Raw genomic sequence first — 24,798 nt, forward strand, 5'->3', positions numbered from 1 at the left:
TCTTCACTCCTGCCAGGTGAAATGGGACGAGGAACATCTCCTGGTAGTCGGCCCATCACCGTAGGTCGTGTGCCTCTTTGGAGAGCGTCGGGGTTCTGGTACCCCCCCCCCCCCTTGCTTTCAGATGTAAAAACATTGTGGTGGTGTCTGAAGATCTGCACCACCTTTCCCATGAGGGACAGAAAGAAAGACTTGAGGGCCCAAAACACTGCCCATAGCTCCAGAACGTTGATGTGCAACCATTTCTGCGGTAGCCACAGGCCTCTTGCGTGGAGACGACCAGTGTGCGCGCCCCATCCCTCCAGGGATGTGTCCGTCATGACTGTCTCATGATGAGGGGGGTCTGGAAATCCACGCCCACCGTCAGAAGAGCACGGACACCTCACCACCGAATTGCTCAACTGAAACTCTCCAGGGCGATCTCCTCGAAGCTTCCTGATACATGGATCCAACAGGCGTCGAGGGACTCCTGCAGCAGTCACATCCGCAGCCTGCACAGGCGTACAAGGTATATGCATAAAATCATGCCGAGGGGGAACTTAATGGACCTCAACCTTGCGATCTTCAGGGTCAACAGTGGTTGTACCTTGCCCAAGATGACCGCTATTCTCTTCTCCGACTGAGATGCCAAGCACAACACTGTTTAGCCAGGACCCCAGAGACAGCGCGTCCTGCAATGGTACCAAGCAGGACTTCCCAAAGTTTATCGAGAACCCCAGTTCCGTGAGAAGAGTAAGTCTAAGATCAGGAAGACTTTGATGCCACCGCCGAGACAGAGTCCGGGGACCGCTGGGATCTGAGACAGTCCTGCACTTTGTACTTCTCGTACCAGTCCCTCTTCGCCGGGGCAGAGGACGGGTTCTTCATAAGGGACAGTCCCTCATCCCAAATGTCATCCAATAGAGGGATCAAAAGCATTGTCTTCCCTTCCTCTTGGCCTCCCGGCGCTGGTACAGGAAGCCTTCCTTCTCAGAAGCCAGCTGGAAGATTTGAGGACCTAGAGATCATGGCATGGAAAGAGCCAATCTCGTCGGGCGGTGAGGCCCTGGGCACTGGCGACAGGTCTAGTCTGTAGTCCGCGTTCTTGCTCGGGAGAGCGTGCACGGATCAGCCAGTGGTCCAGGTAGGGGTAGACGTAAATCCCCTCTCGCCAGATACGCGGCCACCACCATTAGCTTGGTGAAGACTCGGGAGGTGGTCAATCTGCATGGCAGTACCCGAAACTGAAAGTGCGAGTCGCCAGCTGCAAACGTCAGGTACTCTGTGCTTAGGATGAATCTGCACATGAAAGTAAGCATCCTGTAGGTCCAGAGACACCAACCAATCCTGAAGTTGAAGGGCCTGGGGGACTTGAGAAAGCGTAACCATCGTGAACTTGTCCTTCCTGGAAAGCTTGTTCAACCAGTGCAAGTCCAGGATGGGTCTCAATCCCCCAGTCTTTCTACGGAATCAAAAAATAAGGGGAATACCATCCCTTGTTCCTCTCTGCTACAGGCACCAGTTCTACACGCCTTTCTCCAGCAGGGTCAAGATTATATGCACATGAAGCAGATCTGGAAGCTTCAAAGAGTGTTTCCTCGGTGGATTGTGGTGAGGCTGCTTTAGGAAGGGAAGGCAGTAACCGTGGGCTATGATATTCAGAACCCACGCATCCGAAGTAATGGCTCGCCACTCTTCAAGATGCTGAGATAGTCTGCCCCCAACCGGCGAACCATGGGGCATGGCCTCATGACTGTTTAGGAGCAGCTGTGGCAGTGCCTGAAGGCTAAGAGGCAGCTGCCTGAGCAGCTTTGGCACTGCTATTTTCCCGACCACCACCGGTACTTTTCCGCTCTCCCTTGGACTGTTGGCCCCTCTCGTTCTACCAAAGGAGGAGTAGTAACGAAAAGAACCTCCCCTCCACTGCAGTCCCCCAGGACAAAAAGGCAGAGGTTGACGCACAGCTGCGCTTAAAGATTTAGCCGCAGCTTTCGAGGTCTGCAACCTCTCAGGGCTTGTCAGCCTTGTTGCCAAACAAATGTGCGCCATCAAAGGGCATGTTCAAAAGACTGGCTTGCATATCCGGGGCTAAACCAGACTTCTGCAACCATGCAAACTTGCGTATAATGTGCTCAAAGCCATGGACCAGCCAACACGGTCTGCGGATCCAAAACCGACTGAAGGGATTCGCACATGGCATCCTTGTCATCCTGCCAAATTCCACTTCCGGAATAGTGTCCAACCCACTGGCATCATGAAGGGTTTGCCTCAACTCCTCCAATTGACTGTCTCCGGAAAAGACTGGAGCCACATGCTCAACAGGGTCCTCAAATTCAGACCGTTCTTCCTCTTATATGTCATCCAGAGGGAGGTGAAAACCTGGCCTGGGGAGAGAGCAAGGGCCTGGAGTCCAATACTGGCCTCACAGACTTTGCTGTAGCCTTCTTGGAGGATCCACCAGATCAGGGTACTCCAATGGTAAATTGCAGGCAAAAATACCCGAAGGCGTCAAGGCTTCGACACCGAAAGCGTTTACAACGCTGACTACTTCGAGATTGGTGCAGACGGCGCTGTGGGCTGATAAAACGGCAAAGTGGCGCCGACCGAGTCGATGCCAGCATCAAGCTCTTAGCAGGTTGCAGTGGTCTGGATGGATATGAGGACCTAGAAGCATGTCTCTTGCGACTCTCTGAAGCCTTGTCTGAACGGGACCTTGAAGGTTCCCGGTGCAAGTCGCGTCGGTCCCGAGCCCGAAGGCGCGCGTGCCATGGTACGAGACCGTTCCTTGCCGGCTTCGTTAGAAAGCACGACCTGAACCGTGCCCTCGGGCATGCCACTATCCTTGCGGCAACGAGTAAAAAGAATGGTGGGAACCATTCTGGGACCGAGAACCCGGGCCTCCTACCGACACGGTGCAACACCCCTCAAATCGTCGGTGGACACCCCTTTGGTTTTCGATTTAGAAGTACAGGACTTACTGGGCTTAGAACCCCCTACTTCCCTTTATGCTCCCGCAGGGCCTCGACAGTCAGCGACTGGCATTTTGAACAGTTGTCAGTGTCGTGACTCACGTCCAAGCACCTCAAACAAATGTGATGCGGGTTGGTGATCGACATTCGACTTGCAGTCCCGGCAAGTCTTGAAGCCAGACCGTGGAGTAGAGGGAGACGGGGGGTGGAGGGGTCGAAGAAAAAGACATCTCTGCCATGAAACACACGAGGCCAGCAGAGTTTAAGCAAACACGTTTGTGGAAACTACGGAACTGAGGCTACGGGCGCTGTGCATCCTATTTATAGCATCCAGTGACTTTGCTCTCGACGGAGGCCTTCAAGGACATAGACCAGACGTCATCGATGCAGGACGTACTCTGCCAAAAAAGTTTCCGAAGTGCACAGCTGTGGCCATTACATGTCAAAGATGTGAAGTACGTTGGAGGACACAAACCATTCGAAATGCTATTACGGTAAGTAATGTAGGTCTTCTGATGCTTGTGAATCTGCTTAGAATCACATGTGGTGCATAGACTAGCAGGCAGTACCCAGAGATGGTAGTGGGATGTGTGAAGGAACAGTAGTAAAGAGATGTCTTAGTACTGCTTGTCCCACCTGAGAATCAGACCTAGAGTGAGTATCTAGGCAGTAGTGTTTTGTAAAGGTGTGTACATAACTCCAGGTTGCTACATTACAAATGAACTTGAGAGGAACATTTGCAATGAATGCTATGGAAGCCCTAGTGCCCAGAATAGAATGTGCTCTAGGCTTGAAGGGCAGATCTCTTATCAAGAATAGCATAGTGTGATGCGGTTTACAATCCACTTTGAAATGGGAGGATTAAGAAGCTGGATCCCCTTTTCTACCAGCTGCCACTGAAACGAAACTGGTTGGTTTTCCTTAGTGATTTAGTCTTTTCCAGATAATATACGACCGCTCTCCTCACATCAAGTGTGCGGCAGCTTCTTTCTGCCACGTTAGTGGGCTTCTGGAAAAAGGTGGGTAATTCTATTGACTGGTTTATGTGGAATTTTGAAGTGAATTTACATGCAAACCGTGGGCGAGTGTGCAGAACCACCTGATCTTTGTGAATTGTGATAATTGGGTCTAGAACTGAAAGGGCCTGCAGTTAACTAACTCTTATTGAGGTGACTGCCACCAGGAAGGTGGTCTTGTAAGGGAGTGCTTCAAGGCTCACCTTATGCATAGGTTCAAACGGGAGGTCCCATTAGTCGCGAGAACCACGTTCAGGTCCCGTCCAGGAGCTGGGTTTGAAATTGGGGGATGAAGTCTTTTAACTCCTCCCAGAAAAGCCTGGTTAACTGGCCTTTTCCACCACAAAACCTTTTTGGAGACTTCGTGTAAGCAGAAAGTGCAGCTCATTGTACCTTCAGGGAATTAAAAAACAGACCTGAGACTAGTAGGTGAGTCAGGTATAGGACAATATGTGTCTGAGCAATCTATGGGATTGATGCTCTTGGAATGGCACCAGATGACGAAGGGCTTCCAGTAGCAATGTCTGGTGTTAGGCTTTGTTGCTTCTCCAAGTATGTCCATGCATCTTTGAGGAAGTTGGAGGTGTCCGAACTATGACCTCAGGAGCCAGGCCGCTAAGTGGCTTTTGCGGGCATAGATGGAGTGTTTCACCCCTGTCCTGTGATCGCATGTTGCAAGAGCATAGTTTCCTCGCAGGGGAGACCGACATTGCCATCAGATGAGAACCTGGGTTGGCAGGCCCACACATGGGCCACCAAGATCAAAGTGACTGGCTGCTGGTGCATCCTGTGCACTCTTGGTGAGTAGGGGAGATGGGTTTAGGGACTGGTTGGGGGGCCTAAACTAATTTCCCTGACCAGGTTATCCAGAGACCGTTCCCCATGGAGCGGTTCTGGGGTACCTGGAGGTGTAATCTGGGGATTGTGCGTTCTCCAGAGTTGCAAACAGGTCGATCTCTGGGAAGCCCCAGTCTTCGTGTAATCACCACTTGTACTCTACGGGTAGTGGGAAGTCTTTGCTGAGCATGTCTGCCAGAAGATGGAGTTCCCCTGGCATGTGTTGAGACAGGAACATCTTGTGTTTGAGAGCCCATTTCCATATGTTCCTAGACAGTTTGAATAGCCCTTGAGAGCGAGTTCCCCTTGCTTGTTCAGGTAGTACATGGTCGTGGTGCTGTCCGCGAGGACTAGGATAGTCTTTCCCTGTTCAGGGGTTGGACTACTGCTAGTAATTCCAACAGGTTTATGTGGTTGGGTGCCAACGCTGGGGATCAAACGCTGTGCGTTGGCTGAAGGAGGTAAGCTCCCCGTCAGATGCGTCCGTGGTGAGTGGCTTCTACTGCTGGGGTGGTGCCGGACTTCCCCTGCAAGAGATTTTCCCTTGACCACCACTGCAGAGAGAACGAGGGCTGCCAAGACAACCACTAGATCGTCCCATTGTCCGCCGGCCTGACACCATTGGCTTGAGAGCCATTCTTGCATGGGGCACATGCGCAAACGTGCGTGTGGGACTAGATAAATGCTGGAGGCCATCAACAACAGTCGCATGGCTTTGCGTATGGTCACCTTGTGATTGGCTACATAGTGAGGAATTTGGAACATCAAGTTTTGAACCCTCTCGGAGGTGAAGACGAGCCCATCTTCGGTTCGAATTAGAGCCCGCAGAAATTAACTTGGCTGGGGTCCAGGTTGGATTTCTCCACGTTGCTTGAGAATACTAAACTCAAGGAGATCTACCATCTTCTGGGTATTTGATAGGCAAGTTTTGTACAAATCCCCCGTTATTAGCCAGTCGTCAAGGTTTGACTAGAATCGACTACCTGCGCAGGTGAGCCGCTACTACCTCCAGTACCTTTGTAAATACCATTAAGGCTGAGGCAATACCAAAGGGACGGACCTTGCACTGATAACGTTTGTCCTCTATCATGAACCTTAGATACTTTGTGCACTGGCAACATTGAAATATGAAAGTATGCATCTTTCATGTCCAATGTTGCAATGGGCTCCCCCTGCATCTGCAGATGGAATTCCTTCCTGCCATGGTGTCATTCCAAACTTTTGAGGCTTGACAAACTTGTTCTCTGGGCGCAAGTTTAACACAGGGCGCATGTTGAGATCCTTTTTAGTTACAAGGAAATAAACTGAATACCCTCGTTTACCTGTAGAATGGGGACGACTTCTATTGCACCCATTTCTTGAAGGAGGTCCACCCTCTTGTAGCTGAATTTTCAGGTGTTCTGGTGATGGGCGTCTGGAGGTTGGTGGTCGGTATCAAGGTGGTCTGCTAAACTCAATACAGTACCCATAGGCAAGTCTTGAGCACACACTGGTCTGGTGATCCCCCCCCCCTCTCCCATGCACGAAGGAAAGATGTTAAACTTCCCCTGACCGGGGAGGCTTGGGAGGGGACCCGGACTGGCGAGTCATTTTTGAGCAGTCGTCGGCGAGCCTCTTGGGGTGGAGTTTCTACCACTTCCTTTGCCTCGGTGTTGTCCCTTTTGTTGATATTGTCCCGTGGCAGTTGCTCCTTGTCCGGAGGACTATGGTGCATTCCCTGTTCTGTACTGGTTGACGCGTGGGTGGTTGGGGGGGTGGGGGGGGGGGGGGCCGGGGACACGACGTGGGATGGATTGCCCCCCTGAAAGGAACAGCGAGATCTACTGCCTCGCTGTTGGTAGGGTCTTGCCGTAATTTGGTTTAAGAACTTTAAGGTCTTATGCTCCTTTGCTGTTTCCAAGGCATCGGCTGCCTTCCCAAAGAAGTTGGTCTCCTCTACTGGATTGTTAGTAAGGGATGCTTGTGTCAAGCTTAAAGACCGAATTCTTGAGCCATGCGTGCCTTTAAAATAAGGGTAACCCTGAACTAGGGTCCGTCCCACTGTTTCTGAAGCAGCCAAGGTATTTGAGGATATTTTGGTTGACCTGCCTTCCTTCCAAACAGCCAGCAGGCGGGATCCTACTGGTTCCGGGACTTCTTGCAGGCCCTCCTGGAGTAAACTGCATTGGACGTCACTATAATTAACCAGCAATGTAGTGTTATCGGCAATCCTAGTGGAATATACCGCTGACTTAGTGATGCGCTTTCAGAGGGCGTATAACTTTACAATTCTTGTCTGGTGGTGCCTAGGCCGTAGACAAGGGTACTACGGCTCTCTTCCTTGTAATACTGACTACTAGGGACTCGAGTGGCATGGCCCCGGATATACAGCGAGTCTGTAGGGGAGAGGCAAAAAAGCTCAACTAGAGGATTGACAGCTCTGGTTAGAGATGGGGTTAACAGAGGGAGCGATGCACCTTTTGATCGAAGTAGTGGTATCGCCTGACTTGTGAGGGATTTCTCCTTTAAGAGATCGTCCACAGTCTGTCCTGTACTGCCTTTTGTGTGACAATTTGAAAGTGCTCAGCAGCCTTATTTAGAATAGCATTGAAGGCAAGCTGGTAGTCAATGGGTGAGGAGGGAGGATCTAGCCAAAGGGCATCTATCTGGTGTAGTGGTGGGGGAAACCATGGTGCTTCCTCGAACAGCTGTTCATCACCCCAGTCTGGCTTCTCAAAAGGATTTTCTCCCCGATTATAGGGCTCTTCATAGACTTATTCCGGCTCGGAAGTCAAAAAACCTCTTCGTGTGGTAATTGCCTTGACATTTTTTGGAACTTTTGAAAGAAGAGCAGGAATCCTCCACCCTGGGTCTCTTTGGGGAGGATACATCTCTCTGAGATATCTACAAATTTGGAAAGTTTGTCCATGTATCCTTCAAACCTCACTCTGGTCCATGGGGGTGAACCAGAGGTGTCTGAATGTTGGGGGAGCTGGGGGAAAGGGAAGCTCTTCTGGAGGACTGAGTCCTTATGAGGTTGAGAGTTTTCAGCCATACTCTTGGATAGGGGTTGTGAGCCTTCTGAGTATTCCTCTTGAAGTTTGGACGAGTCTCGAGGTATATTTGCTGCCGATACGATGGCCATGAGACGCTTGTAGTTCTGGCGGGTATTTGATGAGCCTGTAGCCGAAGATTTCGGTGTTGCCGAAACATTTTGAGCAGATGCGCTTTTAGAAGGCGTGTCAGAGCTCTTGTGATGTTTGTAGGAGACGCCCTTATGGTTTGAGTGCCCGGACGCATGCCATGTGGACAGTTGCGGTGAGGGCGGCTGAGCATGAGGATCGGTGGGTGCTGTCGAAACATTCAACAGATCTGTTTAAGTCTTTCTTCTTGTGGTGTGGGTGTGCCCGCGTCACTGGGATGTTGTCTCCCCATAGCAGCGGCGGTGGCCTGCCTGATGAAGCCAGGGACCTAGTGGTTCCGTGGAAGGGGACCCCGGTTTTGGGTGGGGAGGGGGTGGAGGTGGGAGCCGGCGTGAGTGTCGATTACCTCCACATTGGAGCCATTGCTGACAATTGTATCCTAGTTACTCGAGGCACCTGCACCAACGGGGGTGCCACACTCGGCAAGGCCGCCCACTTCGTCCTATCTTTTAGCCTCTTCGGACACAAGTCGGCAGGACTTGCAAGACTGCTCGTCGTGATCATGGGGCAGATACTCGTTACACCTTCCATGAGTGTCCTTCCACAGGTTTTTGCGGTTGCAGGACGGGCAAAACTTAAGGTAGTGCTCTCCATAGCTGAGGTGAGAAGCAACCGCGAGACCAGAAAGGAAGAGGGGGGAGGGGGAGAAATGCATTCTACAAAGAAATCGGAACCCCGGGGCCCACTCTCCCTGCTGTATAGGCAAGGCCAGAGGGCCAAGGTCACGCTGTCGACAGCATCAACTGAAGCACCAGTCGCTGAAATCTGTAGTCTTCTCCGGCCTAGGATGCAAAGGTAGAAGTCAATGAAGGAGGGTCGAAGACTAAATTACCAACTGTCGAGGACAAAGTTATACATTTTGCAATGTATGAGCTCTGCATAGGGTGACAAAACATTGTCCAGTTGACTTATGTGATTTCTTGCTGGGCAATACGGAACTGTTAGGGTCTTCTACTAGGGTATTACTGTATGTAATCTGAAAGTAACCATTGGTGTGTCCTATACTAATGTGTTTAAGAAAGTTTTGACTTCCCTACAACTGATGTTCGGTATTCCAAATAAGGTTGTGTTTTGGTCCGTGTACTTTCAAGCATTTTTTTTGTCAAATGGGTTTATGACTGACCAGTACATACCCCAAGACTTAACTTGTCCCAATTGTATTTAAAATGAGCCTTTTTTTATAATGCTTCTGGTGGTCAGCGTTTGTTTATTCATTTGGGTTCTAGATTCTTTGTACTTGTCTGCAGCCCTCTCTTCCTTGTAAGATAGGCCTGGCTGCTCTGGCTACGCTAACACGAACTCAGGTGGTACAGCCTTATACTAAGAGTAGAGTCTTGTACTGTCTCAGTTGAATGGTTTTGATGAAGTTTGGTAGAACGTCAGAAAAACTGCTCTAACACAGGATTTGCCCCCAAACCTGCCAATAGTAAGGATCTGACCATTGAAACTAGCACAGGCGTCCAATCAGGGACAGCCTCTCAACACCACATCTAACCAGCAAATGTGGCTTGGATGTGGACTGGTTCAAGACATACCTAGACCCCATATCCGGCAACGCACCATTACTTTGCCTGGGAAAGAGGCTTTCAATATAGGACAATTCCAGATCTAATAGTGCAGGCAGAAGGCCAAGACATAAAATAGACAAAGGACAGGAGAACATCTTGAAGTCATTTTTAGAGTATCACTCTAAAGGGCATTATACAGTAAAATACAACAGCGCACACATGTAGTCATACCGTAGAAAAGAACCCGCTGCCACCAGCCCATCTGGGAAATGTATGCAACAATAAAGTTGCAAAATGAAACAGTAATAGGGACACTGAATCCCAAAGGTCCTTCACTGTAAGGCTTTTTTTACATACAATTTAATATTCCAGTGTTATTTTTAACTTGCTTTACAATAAAGCCAGCACAGTAGAATGCTTACATGCATGCTCCAATTGCATTAAATTCTAAATGGTCATGTGAAGTTGCACTACAAACTGTTCATAAATTCTAGAAAGTAACTAATCTGAAAGCATTGGTCTGCTTATCGATCCATGCAACAGGGCTCAGCTAACAAATTACAACTTAATGAGTGAACTCTTCTGTAGTAGAACTTACCTTATCTTTGCCAACAGCAAGGCCGATGAGGCTGATGCACTCGATGGTCTTCCCCCTGAGAAGCCGCAGCTCTTTCTGAACAGCATTTTCAACTATGTGTTTCAAAGACGGCATGAATAAATCATAGTACGGAACAAACTTTTCCTCTGCAGTGTCAGCAACCGAGGCAATTGAAGTAACAACTTGTTCAAGAACTAGTTTTGTGCCCTTCTGTATCAGCTGGAGCGGGGGGGAGGGGGACAAGAAGAAGGATCCAATCAGGAAGGCATCAAGTAACTGTGCCTGCTCAAAAGACCATCAATACTTTCACAAGAAACATTAAACTTTGGAATATACACAATTCAAGATGATTGTTTGCAGAGCAGAGCAAAAATAATCAGACTAAACATTTAGATTGTTAGATAATGGTACATTGTCCTAGAACTACCATTACTTTGGGAGAAGCTACTAACCCTTTGAAGGACATTTCGTAATTATTGAAAATTAACTTGAAAAGAAATTAGGTGTGCAGTCTGTCAATGTATGCACATTTACCTACAGCACTGGGCACAGAACCTAGGACATTGGCTCTATAAACGCTCTGGACTATAGGAAGAAGGCAACAAAAAGGCACAATTATCAAGTTTCATAACTAGCACAAAGCAACTCTGCTAAATAAATGAGATACTGATACCTTCCACAGATTCTCAAATTACAATAAATTAGGCAAGAGAGAAAAACAATCCAAGATAGTGTGTGGATGGCAGAATTTTAATGTACTGCAACACTCGTACTATTCAGTTATAGTTATTTAACTAAAATTTTTAAATAAGCATTCTTTAAAAGGGCAAGATATGCAACAAATATACTTTAAAATACTTTCCCAGAATCAGCCCAAGTTAGTGGATACTCTTTGGATATGCTTTTCACACTTCCTACACCCAGAGGTAACTTCATTCACAAAGACAGTAATGGCATTTATATATCACGAGTTATACTTTGTAGAATCTGAGGTTGCAGAAAGGACAAGTTATAGGAAGGAAAAGGTTCTCCGGGCATGTGAATATAATTAAATCTTCCAATGACGTCTAGGCAAGCATTTCCCAGCAATAACAGTCTAAAACAAGTAACCACCTATGAGGGACAGCAATATCAAAATCAATGGACTAGGAGAGTCTGCAGGGAGTCAGGACAGCCAAAGTCAATTGGAGCACAGTCTATGGAGCTCAGGCACTAGTCGCACAAAGTTAAAGAGTTTTGTAAAAATAATTTGTAGGGTCACAAGCTGTTAAGCCACTCCAAGTCTCAAATGAGCAAAGCACAGCTCAAAAAGACACTGAGCTAAGTACCTTAAGTCTAAACAGTATCTCAGTTTAGAAAAATAGCAGTCCAGCTGGATTGTGTGCTGTTTCAACGATGCAGGCCCTGTGTTTCCCAGCCTCAGTCGTGGGGACAAGAGTGGGGACAAGAGTGAGGACGTCTGGAGGGATCCAGCGGCAGCAATTTGGGTGCTGTCGGCAACCATGGGCCCTTTTGGAATCAGCAGCACTTTGCGGTTTCAGCACTCTAAACAGCACCACTGTGGATCTCGTATACCGGTTGGGCTTCCTTCAGTCTTTGGGTCCTGTACTCTGGTGTAGGGACTAAAGCTCTTGTCGTCCTGCTTCTGGCGGGTCCTTAGGAGACTCCTGGAGTTTCTGGCCGGATTGCAGACATTGCACTCTACTACGGATTTCTAGACGCATGGCACTCTGTTCTTGCAGCAGCAAAGTAGTACAGCCAATCAGGGAAAGATGGTCCAGTGGAGTATGTCTCAGGTTTAGGTGGTCCCACTAACCCAAGGGGGAAAAAAAGTCATCCCATCCGGAGCTTCTCTTGTCGATCAGAAAAGGGAGTTTCAGCACGGCAGCAGGGCTTCACCGGGCAATTCAAAAGGTCCAGGAGGATGCAGTAAGCGCCACGTCACTCAGTTTGTTAATTGGGCATTTCTCCTAGTGGTCGACTGCCTTTAGTCCCAAAACACTTGCCTTTTAAGAGGGTTTCTCCCATCCATGCACAGATTAGGCTGTCAATCACACAGCAGGTTAGCTGCCCTGATAATCGGGGAGTTTCAGGAACCTCCCTCACTTCATGCCTTTCCAGACACTGGAGCCAGAGGCGGGCTTCAGGGCTGAAGCCCGTCAAAGGCAAAACAAACAAAGGGCTCAACTCAGCCTTGACGCACAGAGTAAAACCTAAGAAAGACCACAAACACAAAATGGCGATAAAAGACTTGCCATTTTGACAGAATGGTCACCCATGTGTGCTATACTGCAGCTGTGGATTCAGCCTACGGTAGAAAAGCACAATGGTAGGAAAATTAAACCACTGCCACCAGCCATTTAAAGTAGTGAGGGCAACATAATGTTACATGAAGGGGCGTGGCTACGAGGGCCATGTAGGAGGACGCGATCTGGAGGAGCTCCCGAGATCCTGAAATGATCCTGGCGAAATAGTACATAACAACGTGCCTATGACTGCTGAAAACACATGTCGATGTGTGAACGGTCTGACTGCGCTTGGTGAACTTTTGGAAGGCGTGGGAGGAACGGTGGAGGAGTTTTGTGCGAAAAAGATAAGGAGCGCCGGAGACGGAAGACAAAACAAAATGGCCGATCAACGACCGGAACAAAGGAAGGAGCAGGCCGCACGGTGGTCGGGCGATAGGAGCGAATTTGTAACTTGCGCGGAACACAGGTCCCCTGGGTCATGTCTAATAGAACGGTGAGACCGAAGGCGAAGCAGCCCACATTGGACGACTTCGCCAAGACGTCCCCTGGTCCGGAAAGTTCCAAGAGCAAGGATAAGTCGCCTACAGGCGGCATGCCTGCGACAGGTACTAACCAAGAGGTCCTGGCTGCGATTGCGGACTTGAAGGCGGCCTGGGAGGCTAAGCTTGAACTGGCCATAACTGAGTTGAAAACGGCATTGGACCTTATGGTCGGTGAGGTGCAGGAGGAGGTGAATTTACTCCGGCAGGACGTCGGGTCCATGGCAGAGCGCACTGAGACCCTCGAGAAAGAGGGGAGCTCGAACACCGCGGATTGTGCCTCCCATAAGGCCGAATTGCATGCCTTGGTGCAGAGAGTGGGCAACTTGGAGAACAGGGCGGAGGAGGCGGAAGGACGCGCCCGACGGAATAACATTCGCATCGTGGGCCTGCCACAAGAATCAGAGGGCCACGATCCCATGGAGTTCATAGAATCTATGCTGTTGCAGGAGATACCCGGAGGGGCATTATCTCAAGGATTCGCGGTGCAACGTGCGCATAGAGCTAACAAGGAGGCTAGTAATTGCCAAAATCCTTAATTACCAGGAGAGGATACTAGAACACTTCCGCAAGGGAGGAACGATTACACGAGGAGCGGCAAACATAACGGCCTACCCGGACTATACCCTGACTGCAGCGTAGCCGCATGAACTTTGGGACGGTAAAGCAGAGATTGAGAGAGGCGGGCCATAAATACATGTTGCTGTACCCGGCGAAATTGAAGGTTTTTCACAAACACAAGACTTTGTTTTTTGAGACTCCGGAGGACGCCGTGGGATGGCTCGACACGCAGGGATGTCCCCAGGAGCCTGACGTTCGGACGGGAAGAGGAGATGGAGGAGATAAGTAGTGCACGAGGAGGGTGCTACAAGATGGCGCGGAATAGGTCTCGGGGACTTGATTATAGTCATTTGAGCGGCCTTAGGCAGAGGTCAGACTGTTGCACAACATATGAGCACTGTATTTAGGGGAGCCTTGCAGAGCGGATCTCTTTACCCCACTTAGTAACTTTAGTTAAGTGGCCATTAGGGCAACTTCACCCTACTGAGCTCTGAGCATTGGTTGGTGCTTGCAGGGCTAGATGTGGGGGTGCCCGAGTTCTATGGATGGAGCTGGGCAGCAGTTGGGGAGTGTGGTGTTGGGGAAGGGATGGGTAGAGGGTGGGGAGGGAAGTGGGGAGTTTGGGGTGTGTATAGTTATGGGGAGTTCGAGTTTGTACATGAGGCTACAAGAAAAAGCCAGAGGGCTGTATCTGTATTGCGTGGGCAGGTGGGATTTGCTGCACGGAAGGGGGGAGGATACTTATGAGCTATGGGGGATCTTAAGATCGTAACATGGAATGTCAGGGCACTAAATAATTATTTAAAGAAGAACAAGGTCATGATGTATTTGAAAACACAAGATTGATATTGCACTGTTGCAGGAGACACATCTGACTCGGGAAAAGTTGGAACTGGTGGGGAAGAAGTGGAGAGGTATTGTAGTGGGCTCTCCGCATTCTGCCTACGCTAGGGGAGTGTTGGTCTGGGTGGCACCGCACGTTCCGCTCCAACTTATACAAGAGGTGGTGGCTACAGAGGGGAGGATGGTCATATTGAAGGCACTGGTGGAGAATAAGGAGGTGTGCATTGTAAATACGTATGCCCCCAATCAAAACACGGCGGCATATTTAAGGACTCTGTACCAACCTGGGTGCGTGTGTGGGTGGGCGGTTATTTGGGGAGGGGATTTTAATTGTGTGCTGAACCCCAGGGTAGACAGATCTGATAAGATTGATAGGCCCACCCCAGCGGCAAGGGCATTGCGGGCATTGCAGACACTGCGTGACGACTTCGGGCAGACAGATATTTTGAGGCTGAAACATCCTAATGAGGAACAGTATTCGCATTACTCAGCTCCGCAACAACTGCATACAAGACTTGATTATTTTTTTGCCACGCCAGATGTGGTGGTAGAGACCACCCAAATAGAATGCAAAGCGAGGGACCCTTCGGACCACTCGCCTCTGGTCCTGGGATGGAAGTACTGCCGCCCCAGAGCGCGGATACCGACATGGCGCCTCCGGGCAGAGGCGCTCAAGGATCCGGGCCTTCAGAGAGGATATCAGGGACAAGATCACACATTATTTCGAAGAGAACGCTGGCAGTGTGGATTCGGCGGGTACGCTCTGGGAAGCCTTTAAGGTGGTATTGCGGGGTGCTGCCATTGCTACATCAAAGGGCCTGCAGGGTGGGGTCCTAACGGAGTTAGGGGAAGCTGAGGATGAACTGGAACGGTAACTCAATAGGGGAGGGGGGGGATGCGGAGCCAGTACTTAAACTACAGCAGCGGTGTGCAGAACTTTGGGAAAGGCTCTGCAACCTCAACTATAAGTATGGAGAGACAGCAAGCAGGTGGGGATAAAATGGGCCGTCTCTTGGCGTGGCTATACAAGAGTGAAACCCCTAGGCCCCTGATTAGGACGATAACCAGAGAGGATGGAGAGGTAGCGAACACCCAAGAAGGAGTCAATGAGGCATGCTTAGATTATTACAGGGCACTATATGAGGACAAAGGGGGGGCAGCTGAGAGGAGATAAGGGAAACTAAGAGATATTGGATTACCTAAGATTAGTGCCGAAGAAAGAGGAGCTGGATGCACCGATTACTTTGGAGGAATTGGAGGAGGTGGTGAGGCAGCTGCCCACCAGTAAGACCCCGGATGCGGACGGACTCCCTAGCGTATTTTATAAAGCATATAGAGGGGAGGTACACCCCCCCCCCCCACCATGCTAGAAATGCTTAATGAATCGTTTGAGGTGGCCGGTTGCCGGAATCGCTTAGAGAAGCGATAATACCGCTCCCTAAGCCCAACAAACCAGGGCAGAGCTGCGGCTCCGATAGGCCCTTGTCAAAGCTGAACCAGGACGGCAAGATATTGACGGCGGTCCTGGCCAATAGATTGCAGAGAGCTATTAGTAAATTGATACATCCGGACCAAACAGGTTAGGTCCCCAACAGAAATATAACCCACAACCATAGGCGACTCCACCGGGTGATTGAATGGGGGAGCAAGAGCGAGGGTGAAATGGCGGTTGTGTCCTTAGATGCAGTCAAAGCTTTCGACTCAGTCAGGTGGTCGTGGTTGCTGGAGGCCCTGAAGGAATACGGGATGGGGCCGGGCAATGTTAGGTGGGTGAAGTTGCTGTACAGTGAGCCGCTGGCTAGGGTACGTACAGGAGCAGTGATATCCGAGAGGTGGCAACTTAGAGGCACCAGACAAGGGTGCCCCTGGTCCCGGTTATATATTCTGGCCCTGGAGCCCCTGGCAGTGTACCTTCGCAACAATATGACATAAGCATTGAGGTAGGGGGAGAGAAACACCTAATATCCCTGTATGCTGACGATTTGCTATTATATTTGAAATATCCGGAGGAAAATCTTCAATATATTCTGGAGGTAATGGAAAGGTATGCAGAACTGTCTGGCATAGCGGTGAACCCCAAAAATCGAGCATATTCCCATTGAGTAGCTACAGAGGAACCCTTCCGGAGCTATTGCCAGTGTTTCCGATACCATGGCCGGTTGGTTCCTTCCGCTACCTCGGAATAGAAATGCAAATGTTCCTCCTCTACCGTGTGATGCACAACACTGAGGTGGCTGTGGGAAAAATCCGTGTAAGCATGAAGTTTTGGGAGAAGTTGCCGTTGGCGATGATGGGACAGGGGGCGATGCTCAAAATGGTGGTCCTGCCCAGGCCCTTACATTTTTTCAGCAATATTCCGTACATGATACCCAAGACGTTTTTTGCCAAGCTGAATAGTATGTGCAGAGACTTCCTATGGCATGGCACTCGGAATAGAGTGGCGCTATGGAAGTTGCAGAATTTCTATGAAAAGGGGGGCATTAAGCTGCCTAATTTTGAGGCCTATTATGTAGCTGGTCAGTTGCAATATGTGGTCAAATGGCTCTATGATGAAGTAACTCCCGAATTTAGGCTGTTTGGACAGGACTGCACTCCGTTCTACCTGAAGGAAATTATTTGGTTGCCTAGGTCAGAAATTAATGAGCGCCCGGAAATGATGTTGCTGGGGTGGAAGATGTGGCGTAGAGTATGTCGAATGATGGAGGACCCGTACCAGTGTACCCCGCACGTGCCGTTGGTTGCTTTGGCAGGGGAAGACAAACTAAGGATGATAATCAGGACCTACTGGGAGTCGGTCGGGCTGGTTACATTGGGGGATGTCTGGCAAGAGGGGGCCATTAGGGATTTTGAAGGACTAGGGGGAAGAGGCGGGCTCGCATAGGGGCCAGTATGTCACGTCCCTAAGGCTGGTACAGAATATGCCTAAAATCTGGCCTGAGACTGTATTGGCAGAGGAACCAGACGCCACTATGGGGACAATCTATGACATATCAGAAGGGGGCATGAGCTCTCTAGATTGTATGAGATGGTGATGACCCGGCTTGGGAAGGAATTGACGCATTTGAGGTTGGATTGGGAAACAAAGGTGGGAGCACTGATGGAAGATGGGATGTGGGAGCATGCTATGGGATACCACAAGAAGGTGTCAAGAAATGCCAGATTACAACAAACACAGTTATATATAACGCACAGAGCTTACATGACCCCGATGAGAATATCGAAGTTTCTAAATGCGGGACAAGCATGCCCAAAATGCGATAAGGAAAATGCTGATATGACACATGTTTTGGTTTTGCCCAGTGATTGAGAGCTTCTGGGGAGAAGTGGCGCAAAAACTAGCGGACAAAGGGGTCACGCTCATTATAGATACGGCCTGGGCCTGCCTGTTGGGAGGGTTTCCCAGACCACAGAAACTTAAACATGTTGGGAAATTGAAGGACTTGGCATATGTGCTCGCAAAACGAAGGATTGCCATGGGATGGAAGCAGTGCCATAAGCCACGGGTGGAGGTTTGGTGGTGGGAATTGCAGAATTGGGCAGAGGCTGAAACGGTGGTATGGCAGGAGGCATGTAGCATGTGTGGGGAAGTAGTGAGTACCCTGCTGGCATGGAGAGTATTAATAGCAGGACTGTTTGGAACAATAACGGATTCTGCAGTCTCAGAAGGAGGTGATACCCTGCCACACGCAGCAGATCCGGAATGAGGACAAACAAGCTCTTGAGGGGGGAGGGATTGGGGGAGCAGTGGTCTTGACCAATTGATGTTCATGTGATTGTTGTAAAAAGCGCTGCCAGTTTGGTTTGTATTGTTTTAAAAAAATAATAGACACTGTTTAAAAAAAAAATAATGTTACATGAGAATGTAAGATATGGGCAACTAGGTAACCCCCACAAGCACTACACATACGATGGTGTGTGCTGGATCCACAAAGAAAAAGTAAAGTCCATGTCACTTTTCTATTCATGGGAACAGTAGTTCACACAAGAAAAGGTAGTTAAACCGTGTGAGAAATCTAAATGCTTTCTCGGCGACACTGCACCGGCAGTGTGCCACCATACTAAAAGTAGATGCCTATGGAGTTTGTCAGACTCCAAAAACAGAGGAAAGGAACCAAATCTGGTTAACACATGAGTGAGCAAAAAGGTCTCTCTGGGGTAATAATTAAATAAAGTCCAGAAAAATAGCCAGGAGTCTGAGGTTGAAGGGACTTAGCACAGAACAAGTTACTTCTTACCTTCCAACGTTCTTTCGATGTGATGTTCCTCCGACGTATTCCTTATCTTTGATAGATCATCTCCCAGCTTGCTGGCCTTGGAATTTTTTTTTTTCAGTAGAGGGCGCTGTGTGTCGACGTCCCTCGAGCCGATGTCCCTCGACAGCCTCTGTATCGGCGCCGACGTCATCACGCGTATAAATACTCGCGCATCGTCCGTTGATCAGTTCTGTTTTGACGTTAAGCTGTTTAACATGAATTGGTTATTGACCTTGGAGCGTAAGCTGCAACCAAAAGGGAAGTATTACTGCGGGATGGATTGAAGGGGCGATAAGGAATACGTCGGAGGAACATCCCATCGAAAGAACGTTACAAGGTAAGAAGTAACTTGTTCTTCGAAGGGATTGTGTCCTCCGACGTATTCCTTATCTTTGATAGACTCCCAGAGCAGTGGCGTGAAATTGGAGGTGGCAGTAAAACGCCAGGTTTCCTTTTAGGAATGAACAGAATGTAATACGGCTTTGCCAAACCTAGTCTCTTGACTAGAGGAGGAATCCAGGTTGTAAAATCTTGTGAAGGTATGTGCAGACGACCATGTGGCAGCCACACATGTCACAAACCGTAACCCCTCTTTGGAGGGCCGAGGAGGCTGCGATACCCCTGGTTGAATGAGCCCTAAGATTTTGAGGAGGCTCTTTCCCTGCTCGTTTGTAACATCCAGGATGGCCAAAATAATCCACCTGGAAATGGTTTGTTTTGTTATCGGTAGTCCTAATTTGTGCCCTGAGTAACCTACGAACAGTTGGTCTGCTTGCCTAATCCTAGCAAGTTTACTGATGTAAAAGCTTAAAGCCCGCTTTGGGTCCAGCCTATGTAGCCTTTCTTCCCCTTTCCCCGGATGGGGAGGCGGATAGAATGAAGGTAAGGTAATTTTCTGAGTGATGTGGAATTCAGAAACCACCTTTGGGAGGAAATTAGGCTTCACCTGTAGGACAACTTTGTCTTTATGAAAAATTGTATGAGGGGGTTTACAAGATAGAGCTTGTAATTCGCTCACCCTTCTAGCAGATGTTAAAGCCACTAATAAGACAGTTTTAAGGGTGAGAAATCTTAGCGAACAAGAGTGGAGTGTTCGAAAGGAGTACCCATCAGGAAATTTAAGACAATTGAAGTCCCATAAAGGAACCTGGAAAGGTCTTGGAGGGTAGACATTAGTTAATCCCTTTAGAAATTGTATTAATAAGGGTAATTTGAAATACGAAGGCTCCTCTGCAGTGCGCTTGAAGATAGATAGCGCTGCGAGATAGCCCTTGATAGTGCCAACTTGAAGGCCTGAATTTGCCAATTAGAGTAGAAAGGATAATACCGTTGGTGTACCACATGAAAAGGGGTCGATATTCTCTTCTCTACACCAGCTGCAAAATTTGTTCCAACGGCAGCGGTATAAAGACTTTGTTGCTGGCCTTCTGGCCGAAAGCAACACTTCCATGACGTCATCAGGGAGGTCCCAATCCTTGTATCTCAACCTTTCAGAAGTCAGGCGTGAAGGTTGAGGGTTCTGATGTCTGGATGGAGAACCTGACCTCCCTTCTGTGAGAGATTCTCCTTGAGTGGAAGACGAATTGAAGGGCAGATGGTCCAGAAGGTCCGGGTACCACGTTCTCCTGGCCCAGTCTGGGGCAATTAGGATCATGGTTCTCCAGAATCTTCTCAACCTCCTGATCATTTGAGGAATGACAGGGACTGGTGGAAACGCGTACAGGAGTGGAAACTCCCAGTCCACTACGAACGCATCCCCAGAGCTCCTCTCGGGGGAAATTCCCTTGAACAAAACAGATCGCACTTTCTGTTGGTACTGGTGGCAAACAGATGCACTTGAGGGGGTCTCCAAAGGGCCAAGATCTCCTGAAGGACTTCCTGAGCTAGTTCCCACACGCGAGAGACTGTGCCCTGCCTGCTCAGAGTGTCCGTCAAGTTCTTCTCTCCGGCTAGGTGAACTGCCGATAGGCCATGGTTGCCAAAGCAGTTCCCCCTTCAAGATGTTTTTCTGGCAGGCCCACTAATGAAGGTCTCAAGCCACCTTGTCCGGATCTGAAGGGGGTCAGTAATTCTCCCTGAGAATTGTGACCACTGAGTTCTCATTACCCACTGAAGAGATCTCATTCTCAGGCGAGCCTCTGGCACAAGGAAGATGCAGGATGCCATGAGGCCTAGCAACCTCAAAAAGTCGAAGGCTGGGAGACGTTGGGCATTTTGAAACTTGGTGACCATCTGCAGAATATCTTGAGCCCTCACCTCTGGTGGCGAGGCTTTTCCCAGGGAAGTGTCCAGGACCGCTCCAATGAACTCGAGTCTGTGATGGTATCTGACTACTTTAAATTGAGGGAGAAGCCCAGTTTGTGAAGGAAGTGGCAGACAAACTAGCTGGATCTGCGCTTGTTCCAAAGATACAGCTCTGATCAGCCAATCGTCCAGGTAGGGGTAGACTTGGATCCCTTCCCTCCTTAGACTTGCAGCCACTATCGAAATTAACTTGAAGACCCTCAGGCGGAGGTCAGCCCAAATTGCAGAACTCAAAATTGATAATGAGAGCCGCCAATTGCGAACCTCAGGTATTGTCTGTGTTTGAGATGGATTGCCACATGGAAATAAGCATCCTGAAGGTCCAGAGATACCAGCCAGTCCTGGAGCTGGAGGGCCTGAAGGATCTGAGAGAGAGTTATCTTGAACGTGTCCTTCCTGAGGAACTTGTTCAATTCTCGCAAGTCCAAGATAGGTCTCAGTCCTCAGTCTTTCTTCGGAATGAGAAAGTAGGGGGGAGTACCAGCCCTTGTTCCTCTCTGCTACAGTTACCGGTTCTAAGGCACCTCTCTAGCAGGTCTACAATTTCCTTCAAGAGGAGCGGATCTGGAACTCAGAGCTGTTCCCCGGTGGATGACTGAGGGATGCGTAGAAAAGGCAGGCAGTAACCTTGTACAACTGTCTCCAATGCCCAAGCATCTGACCTAATAGCCTGCCATTCCGTCAGATGTTGAGTTAACCTGCCCCCTACTGGTGTTTTGTGAAGAGAGTCCTCAGAGCGGTTTGGAGGTGGCTGATGCAGATGCCGAGGGTAAAGAGGCACCTTCTGCAGCTTTTGTATTTTTACCCCGTCGACCTCGGGTGAATTTTTTCTGACCCCTTTGAACCGGCTGTCCTCTGCCTTTTCCGAATGCGGAAAAGAAGCGAAAAGACTTCGCCTCTCCAAGAGGTTCCTAAGGGGCGATATGGTGTCTAACGGATTGCAGCTCCTAGGGATTTTGCTGCTGCCTTTGATGTTTGTAGTTTTTCTAAACTGTCATCAGCCTTCTTACCAAACAAAGAAGAGCCATTAAAGGGCATATTCAAGAGTCTGCTTAGCACATATGGAGCAAAACCAGACTTTTGCAACCAAGCAAATCTCTGGGTTGTTGTACTTGCCTCCATGGCCCTGCTGATGCCGTCAGCAGAATCAATGCCAGTTTGAAGGGATTCGCACATAGCGTCTACCACCCTTGATGTTTAGGAATGCTTCCTTTTCTTCTCCCTCCGGGAGGCAGTCGGCCGCTGATGAAGCACATTCCCAAAGTGTGTGGCTGAACCTTGCTAGTGTACAAGTAGCATTGATGGATTTCAACGCCATGCTACATGCGGAAAAGACTTTTTTGGCCATAGAGTCATATCTCTTATCCCTATCCTGTGGAACAGTAGGGTAAGCCTATTTACTACCTGCTGAAGTAGCTGCCTGAACAACCAGACTCTCCGGAGTTGGGTGTTCGGATAAATATTCAGGGTCAGCAGAAGACACCCTATATTTACCTGATAATTTTTTGTTAACCGCCGGGATTACCTCAGGTGTTTCCCAGTTTTCCAATATTCTCCTTTGTAATGCCGCATGAAATGGCACCACAGGATCCTCCTGTGGAGCTTTGACCAAGATGTCTGAGGTCGTCTTGCTGAAAAGCAGGTGAGGGTGTGGACCACCCCATAAACTCTATTATCCTTGCCATCAAGGTTCTATAAGGGGTTTCAGCATGTTCCTCAGGGTCTGGTGTGGCAAATTCCACTTCTGGGGAAGTATCCAACCCACTTGCTTCCTGTAGGGAAGCATGGAAGTCTTTCAACCTACCTTCCTCAAAGGTAAATTTCTCTGGTGCAGGAGTTGCAGATCCCTGCAACTCAAAAGGTCTTTCCTGATCCAAATCCTTCACTTCTTCATAAATAAAAAAGACAAGACTCTGGAGTGATCAGGTCTTGAAAATGGTATAAATCCCATTTCCAGAGCAGAAGGAGCCAAGTTCGTCATGATTGGCTGAGAAAACGTCGACGTGGATGTTAAAGGCTTCGAAGCCATCGAAAAAGGCGTCGAGAAAGGTGGCAGAGGCCTCAATGAACTCGAGTGTATCGGGATTCTACTCGAGGTTGTCAACGACATTCTCATGCTCGAGGCTCTGGGTATGGCCACTGGCCGTGGGTTTATCCTTTCTCGGCGTCGACTCAACTGACCTGTGCGTCGAAGAACCCTTTGATAACAGTCAATGACGCCGATCTATGTGTCGAGGGGATCTTCGACGACGGCGAAGACGCAACTTTGCCTTTACTCGAGGGTTTGTGACCCTCGTGTGGCTTCTTTTGCCGGGTGCTGCGACTCGTGGCTTTTTGATTTTTCGGGTCTTTCACCCAGGGTATCACACTCAGCAGTCTTCGAGGGGGTTGAGGCCGCTTTCTCGAAGACGCTTAGCATCTTTTTCCTGAATTCCTCCCACTCAGCCTGAGAGCTATGTTTTGTAGGACAGGAGACCCTTTTTGGGGAAACGGAAGACGAATAAGGGGATCTTCGACGTCTCTTTTTTGAATGCTTTAGATCTCAAAGTGATGGGAACTGCTTCGAGACCTAGAACGAGAATGTCTTGTGATGGCGAGGAGACGAATGTCTCGACTCCGCCGAGGAAACTTTCGAAGAAGTTTTAACTGCCCTACCTCTCTCGAGCTTCCCCTTACGCTCCTTCAAGGCTTTTGCCGTCATGGACACGCAGTCCTCGCACTCCGAACAATGGTGCTCGATTCCCAGGCACCATAAACGGATCCTGCGAGGATCCGTCAACGACATTTACTTTCCACAGTCTCGAAATTTTTTTGAAGCCGGACCGTGGAGTCTGTTCGGGTGAGGAAGCCATCGAGTACGAGTCGGTATTCACGAGGAATGATATTTGACTGAAGAACTGAGCAACGATATTCTGAGGCCCCACGAAGCGCGGAAAAATGGAACTGAGCAACAGACGCTGCGCAAGTCTATTTATACGTGTGATGACGTTGGCGCCGATAGAGGCTGTCGAGGGACATCGGCTCGAGGGACGTCGCAGCGCCCTCTACTGAAAAAAGATTCCGAGGCCAGCAAGCTGGGAGATCAAAGATAAGGAATACGTCGGAGGACAATCCCTTCGAAATGAGAATTCTCAACGACGGGGTGGCTTGAAATGGGTGGGAAAAAAACTTTTGGGAAGCAGATCTCCCAAATAAAAAAAATTGGTGTTTTGTCTGCGATTAGATTTACCACTATAATTGTGGTTGGTAAGATCACAATCACAGATTCATCATCCGATAGACTCCCCAAAGCAGTGCAGTATGAGGGGGGATGAAAGTCAAATGAAAAAGCACTGCAACATCAGCACCACATCCAGAAAGTTTTGTGAATGTGTGGAGTGATGACCAAGTCACTGCCCAACAGATCTCACTGGCACATGCTTTGCAGTGCAGAGGTGGTCATCATGCCCCTGGTAATATGTACTTGGATGCCATGTAGCAATCCTTTGCCACTTTTTGGTTAAATTCCACAATACAAAGAAAACAGGAAAACATCTGCTTCAACACTGACAGGCTGATCTTGTATTGTAAGAACGAAACAAAGTTGGCTGTCACGTCTGAAGTCTAAGATTTTGATATTAATGATAAATCTCCAGACCTGTGTCAACCCCAGAACTTTTTGCTGGACTGGTAATTATTTTTCCGTAAGTGAGTGGGAATCTTTTTTTCACACAGTTACTCTTTTTATGGGTGTCTTTTTTTAAAGGAATCAGTTTCTAATAATGCGCATAATACCGATAAGAATTTAGTTTCCATGCGGATACGGGATTTGAACCTCTGTTGCTCTGCGTGGTCTTGCTCCCAAAACCAGCATGTTGCCCCTGTGCTATTCTCCATTCACTCCATAGTGTCTTTTTAAAAGTTATCCTCTTTGACAGTAAGTGCCTATTGTTGCTGGGTTGCCCTAGGGGCTTCCCTTTT

General features: G+C 48.9%; 1 protein-coding gene across 1 annotated transcript in view; it reads right to left on the reverse strand.

Annotated features, from left to right (window-relative positions):
- IPO5 (importin 5) overlaps positions 1-24,798 on the reverse strand; it is a 1,138,249-nt gene that overhangs the window by 477,884 nt on the left and 635,567 nt on the right. Inside the window, exon 14 of the mRNA XM_069640466.1 lies at positions 10,090-10,308. Within this exon, the coding sequence (XP_069496567.1) occupies positions 10,090-10,308 (219 nt within the window). The remainder of the gene's footprint in view (positions 1-10,089; positions 10,309-24,798) is intronic.

Source organism: Ambystoma mexicanum, chromosome 7q, assembly GCF_040938575.1.
Source record: "Ambystoma mexicanum isolate Mex_15411 chromosome 7q, UKY_AmexF1_1, whole genome shotgun sequence".
Classification (NCBI taxonomy): Eukaryota; Metazoa; Chordata; class Amphibia; order Caudata; family Ambystomatidae; genus Ambystoma; species Ambystoma mexicanum.